This window comes from Jatropha curcas, chromosome 9 (assembly GCF_041381405.1).
Source record: "Jatropha curcas cultivar XTBG-Jc1 chromosome 9, XTBG_Jcur_1.0, whole genome shotgun sequence".
Taxonomy (NCBI): domain Eukaryota; kingdom Viridiplantae; phylum Streptophyta; class Magnoliopsida; order Malpighiales; family Euphorbiaceae; genus Jatropha; species Jatropha curcas.
In genome coordinates, this window is record NC_143159.1 from 9,904,935 (window position 1) to 9,912,009 (window position 7,075).

At 27.1% G+C, this 7,075-nt stretch overlaps 1 protein-coding gene across 1 annotated transcript; it reads left to right on the plus strand.

Annotated features, from left to right (window-relative positions):
* The first annotated feature begins 270 nt into the window (after positions 1-270).
* LOC149493606 (uncharacterized) lies at positions 271-600 on the plus strand. The gene has a single exon (XM_089725951.1). The coding sequence runs from the start codon at positions 271-273 to the stop codon at positions 598-600; it is 330 nt and encodes a 109-aa protein (XP_089582077.1).
* The last annotated feature ends 6,475 nt before the right edge of the window (positions 601-7,075 follow it).

The window sequence follows — 7,075 nt, forward strand, 5'->3', positions numbered from 1 at the left end:
CAGCCGCCTGAACCACTTCACCCAACAGTAGCATCATGGCCTTTCGAAGCTTGGGGATTGGATGTTGTAGGACCACTTCCAAAAAGTTCAAGTGGCCACCTATACATTCTTATTGCTACTGATTACTTCTCAAAATGGGCTGAAGTCACTTTATATAAAGAAATCAAGAAGGAGACTATAGTGAGCTTTATTAGATCGAACATCATTTATCGTTTTGGTGTGCCTCGATAAATCATAACTGATAATGGAAGGTAGTTCTACAATAAAGCCATGGAGAAATTTGTGAGTTTATTCAAATTTAAGCAGTATAATTCATCCAGTTATAATGCACCAGCAAATGGTCTTGCAGAGGCATTCAACAAGAGTTTGGTCAAACCTCTCAAGAAGATAATTAATCAATCAAAAAAGGATTGGCATGAAAGACTAGGGGAAGCCTCAGGGGCTTATCGAGCTACATATAGAACATCAACTCAATCAACTCCATATTTGCTTGTTTATGGTGTAAAAGTTGTTCTTCCTCTAGAACAACAAATTTCATCCTTGAGAATTGTCATTCAAAAATGTCTTGCAAATGAAGACAACGCTCAACTTTGCCTGTAAGAGTTAAAAGCACTGGATGAAAAATGACTTGAAGCACAACAATGTTTGAAGTGTTATCAAGCTCGAATGTGCAAAGCTTTCAACAAAAAAGGTGGGAATTTGCTCTTTTCAAGTTGGTGATCTGGTTCTAGCAGTAAGAAGGCCAATAATCATGTCACGGTATATGGGCAACAGGTTCCTCTTAAATTGGGACGGACCATATGTAGTTCAAAAAGTCTACTCAAATGAAGCATACAAGATAATTGATCAAGATGGAGTGTGAATCGGGCCAATCAACGGCTAGTTTTTAAAGAGATACTATGTCTAGAAGCTCAACATCGCTCCTGGCCGGCACGAGCTAAAACTGTGAATGGCTAATAAAAAAGAAGACAAAAAAAAAATAAAAAATCTTATAGTTGAACGACGTTATGACTTGATCCTTTCAAAAGAGGGTACATAGGCAGCTTAGTACTACACTAAGTTTAGTCACATAAAAAAATCTCAAAAAAAAAAAAAAAAAATCAGTTGAACTATGTTATAACTTATTCCTTCTACAAGAGGGTATGTAGGCAGCTTAGTATTATACTAAGTTTAATCACACATAAAAAAAAAAATCTCAAACAAAAAGTTTAGCTGAACTACTTTATAACTTTATCCTCCCAAAAGAAGGTACGTAGGCAGCTTAATATTATACTAAGTTTCGTCACACATAAAAAAATTTCAAACAAAGTTTAGCTGAACTACGTTATGATTTTATCCTTCCAAAAGAGGATATGTAGGCAGCTTAGTATTATTCTAAGTTCAGCCACGCATAAAAAAAATCTCAAAAAAAAAATTTATTTGAACTACATTATGACTTGAACATTCCAAAAAGAAGGTACGTAGGCAGCTTAGTATTTTACTAAAGTACAATCGTGCAAAAAAAGATTCAAGATTGAGCAAGAAGTTTGAACAAAAATTGATGAAGTGCTCCGCTTGATGCTTGTAACTTTGAAGGTGCTCAGATGAGCAAGATTCAAAGGATCATGTGAAAGTACAAACTTGCATAGCCAATAAAAATCAAAACAGCCAAGTAAACTTCTTCCCGTAGATCACCTTTTAAGTTCAAGATTTTAAAAGGCTTTTGCCAGTTCGCATCTCATGATAATTTGTTGCTAATAACAACTGAAAAATCCTGAGGGTGTTAAAAAAAATTAATTAGCCTATTAAATTGGAGTTGGTAAAAGAAATTTAACTTGAAAATTCAAGTTAAAAAAATTCGGTCAATTAAAATTAAATTGCTGAGAGTGTTAAAAAAAATTTTGAAATTCATTCCAAAAAAAAAAAAAAAGGGGAGGGCATGGGTTAAATTTTATAAAAAATTTGCCTTCTTCAAATCTTCGAGACCTATTCAAACAAGTTCATGAACAAGTCTCGAAGGGGCATCTGTAGACACCAAAATTTTATTAAGTTAATTTAATTATTAACTTAATTATTTAATTAGCTAATTAAATTATTAATTAGTTAAATTAAATAATTTATTTTAATAACCAATTAAAATATTTAAATGTTATTAAAATAAAATTATTGGATAAATATTATTTACTGCATAAATAAATAATGTAGTAAAAGTCCAATAAAAATTAGCCAAGTAGACCAATTAAATTAAATCTTGGTGAATAAGTCAGGCGTCTATATAAGATAAGTGACATCGTAGCATCCAACGAGAGCTTGCCAAGTTGACCAATCAAAATTACATACTTGGCAAGGAGAATCTCTCAAATCTCTATAAATAGGAGGCATCTCTTCACATATGAGGAATACAGACACATACGGAGAGAAAGACAAAAAAACTTAAAGCTCTGTCCAACTCTAGACTACAAAAAGTCTCTTCTAAGTCTAAAGAATCAAAGTTCTTTCAACTTCAATTCAATATCAAGTCTATTCGACTCTTGAATTGTGTATAAAATTCGTTTTACATCAAATTCAACATCAAGTCTTTTCGACCGTTGAACCGTATTCAAGATCAAATCTCCTCGACCCTTGGGTTTTTCAAAGTTTGTTCTATATCAATTCAACTTTAACTCTTTCCGACCGTTGAATCATATTCAAGATCAAGTCGTTTCGACCCTTTAACCATACTCGCGACAATAAAAAGAAGGATCAGAGGATAATCTTCATTGTAATAGGAGATTCCACATAGAGATTGTATCCACTTCTTTATAAATACAATTTGTATTTTTGTATTTTGTTTCTTAATTTTCAGGAACAAATTTTACGCATACAATACTAGTCTCAACAACTCTAATCATTTCCAATAATTAGGAGAACATTGTCTATTGAATATTTAGAGATATTACTTTAATGCAAATATAAAACTCATAATTATGACTGCATTATAATTTATTTCACAAATGAGTGTTGTCTCATGGACTTTATCTTTTATCGAGATTCAATAAATAAAATATAAAAGATAAATAAATGTCTTTTATTAATAATAAAATATTTATTACATGAAATATTATATCCAAAATATAACCAATCAAATTGGCCACGGCGCATATATATATATATATATATATATATATAATTTAAACAATCTAGAGTGAAAGTCAAGATATAAATTCTATAATTTATAATATATATAAAAGTTAAAAAATGGAAGTCATTGGGTTTCTAAAACGCCCCTAGATACTCTAATTTTATTGGTTGATTAAAAAAATCAATCCTATTCTATTTTTATTATATTAATGTTATAAATTTAATTTCATTCTAATTAGAAATTTGTTCTTTAATAATATTCCAATTATGAATTTGTACTATCATACTACTACATATATATTTAATTTTAATTGCTTTTGGCTATCAAGAATTTGTTGCTTTTGACTATCAAAAAATTATTACATCAAACTTTTGTTAATTTAAAATTATTGAGTTTGTTGTTATGTCTGTTTCTTTTGGTAAGTATAATTTTATTGTGTGAATTGATATCATAATCTATATATATTCTTTAGTGTTATATGTATTGTTAATCAAGTATTAATTTTATATTTTAATTCTCTCTATTTTCAAATTAATAGAATAGACAATTTATATATTCGTATAATGAATTGAAAGTTTGAAGGTTATTATAGCGTATGTAGATGGCGTTACTCATACTATTGAATCTGTGTCCCCATTGTATGCCTCATTTCAAAGTACATGGTTAAGTATTAGTTAGTGCCTTGTTTGGTTCTTGAAATAGGGTCAAATAAGGACAGTGAATAATTATTTCATATGAATTCTTCATAGGCATCACAAATTTATAACATTAAGTTAATTAATATTAATATATATAAAAATACAAATGGGGAACATTGGTTTCCTAAAATGCCTCTTTGGACTTTTAATTTTGATGATTGATTAAAAATATCATTAAGGATAATTTAGTCTTATACTAATTAGAAAATTTTTAATTTTATTGGTTGAATACTAATTTCCTATTTAAATCAAACTATTTTATTAAGAATATTAATTCACTAGGAATATTAGCTTAATTGGAAGTCCTAATTATTAAAGTACACTAGAAAACCACAAAAAAAAAATTTGAAATCTTATAATTTGTTTATGTTAATCCTAATTGTTGAAGTATACTAGAAATTATATTAATAAATTACACCATGTATGTTATAAAGAAATCAGCATAAATGCCTTATACTATGATTTAATATTATTAATATTTACGTACTATGGTGTAAAAACTAAAATTTTTAAAACACGTATAAAATTTACTGACTACACATTTTACGTATTAAAAGTTATATTAACATTACAAATCTTTACGTACTTTGTTATTAATATTATCTAAGTTATATTAAAATACGTAAAATTCATATTAATTCATATTTTATATACTTTATGACATATTAATTCTTACGAATGCATAAAATAATAAAATAGATTACGTATTTCAAGTAAAATTATAACAAAATATGCGTACTTGGAACTCTACTACTGTGCGAGTATATAAAATGAGTATGCGTGCAATGCACGCTCATATAAAAACTAGCATATATATAAGTTAAACTATCTAGAGTAAAAGACGAATTCAAAATTTAAATATATATGTAAAACAATTGAATTCTCCAATACCGAAAAGAATGTTGATGTTTACTCCTTTTAGTTTTTTTTCTTTTTTTTTTTTTTCAGTCCAGCTAACCTAGCTCTTTCTAATATATATATATATATATATATATATATATATATATATATATGAAAAAGAAAGGAAGCAATATTTATTTATATTATTATTAATTTGTTATTGTTATCGTATATGAACAAAACAATGTAAAAGCTTTGTGAATTTAGCACCATAAATCGAAATTGGAATCGGTTATATTTATTCAAATGCAATTAAATGAATAATGATAATAATATATTTTTTTATTTCAAGGACACATGTAAGTAAATAAACTTTTCTTTGACAAGGTATTGAAAAGCAATAAGGCATGTTCATAGTGTTGCAAGGAATTAAGCGATACTATTGTTGATAGTCTCTAGCTTTATCGTCCTTCTAAAAAAATAAAACAAAATTAAGTATATATATATATATATATATAAACAAACACAACTTTGAGTAGTATTACCGACCAGAAAGATGAAGATGAAAAGAGACCGTCATTTTACGACTGAGTTGAGCCTCGTTGAACCTTTGAATTGGAAACAAATAAATTAAGATTAATATAACTTCTTCATTTGTTTCTTGCTTCTTTTTTTTCTTTTTTGTTTTTTTTTTTTGGCTTTTAAAGGAGTTTATTTCTATAAAGGCTGGAAAGTCAAATATATAGAAAAGAATGTGTCTATATATAAGTTAAAATATTTGGAGTGAAAGTCGAATTCAAAATTCAAATATATACGCAAAAAATTGAGTTCCTCGATACGTTCATTTGCTCTTTTTTAGTTTTTTTTTTTTTCATCCAACTAACCTAGCTAGCTCTTTCTAATATATATATATATATATATATATATAAATTTATTATTTTTATTATATTAATATTATAAATTTAATTTCATTCTAATTAGGAATTTATCTTGTCATACTAATATATATATATATATATATATATATATATATATATAGTTTTAATTACTTTTGACTATCAAGAATTTGTTGCTATTATCAAGAATTTGTTCCTTTTGACTATCAAGAATTATTATATCAAGCTTTTGTTAATTTGAAATAATTGAATTTGTTGATATGTGTTCTTGTTGTGATAAGTATAATCTTATTGTATGAATTAATATCATAATCTATACTCTTTAGTTTGTATGCATTGTTAATTATGTATTAATTTTATATTTTAACTCTCTCTATTTTCAAATTAATATAATCGATAATTTACATATCCGTCTAATAAATTGGAAGTTTAAAGGTAATTATGGCGTATGTAGAGGACGACCGGTACTACTGAATCTATATCCCCGTTGCATGCCTCATTTGAAAGTACATGGTTAAGTATTAGTTAGTATCTTATTTTGATTCTTGAAATAGGATCAAATAAGGACAGTGTAGGCGACACAAATTTATGACATCAAGTTAATCAATGTTAAAATCACCATAAAAGATATATATATATATATATATATATATATAAGATTCTGTTTATGAAAATGATAAAAGATTTTTGAATAAATTATTCAAAAAAAGTATCTTTATTTAATCTTAGAAGAATATGAAATGTAGTTAATTTCTAACGATAAAACGCATGAATAAAAGATCAAAAGGAATATTTTATAAAAATTATTTCCAGATCCTTAAGTTTTTATAAAATTGATTAGTTCCTCTTCACTGTTTATATAGATTTTTTTATAGTTTCTGACGTATGCCTCTATCTAGTTCTTTAGTTTTTTCCATTGAAAAATGATATTTTGATTAATTTTACATTAAAAAACCCGAATATGCTTATTGGTAGACACATCCTCAAGAACCCCTTACTGGTAGACACCATAGTGCAAAAATCGGGAATCAAAATGTACCAATGTTATTCTCCAGATTGGTCCCGATACTAGGAATCTCGCCAAAAAGCTTCTAGAATTCTGAAAAATGATGACTGCTGTTGAGATCGACCCTCGTATGGTTCTCGAGCTGCAGTGCCGGTTTCAAGGCACCCCCTTTCTAATAGATTGAAGGTAATGATTTTTACTTTTTTTTTTTTTTTTTAAATGTTGCTCTATACATTGATTGCTTGCTGAGAAAATTCTTGAATTCGAATGGAAAAAAAATTAACTTTATTTATTTTCTTTTAACATATGAAAAAATTCTCTAGGTTACGTCATCTAGTTTTTTTCTAACTTTTGTTCAATTGTCTATTTAACATAAAATTTTAGTTATTCAGCAACCTTTTTTTTTTTTTTTTTTTTGTCTCTTATGGAAGTTGAGAGCTGAATTGGAATGCTTATAGTACTACAGTATAATTTTTTCTGTTAAAATGTGCTTTGATATTTAATCATAGTAATATATTGCTTCAAACATGTACAT

Excerpts from the sequence above, each read along its gene's own strand:
- LOC149493606 (XM_089725951.1), top strand. The coding sequence starts at position 271 with ATGGAGAAATTTGTGAGTTTATTCAAATTTAAGCAGTATAATTCATCC.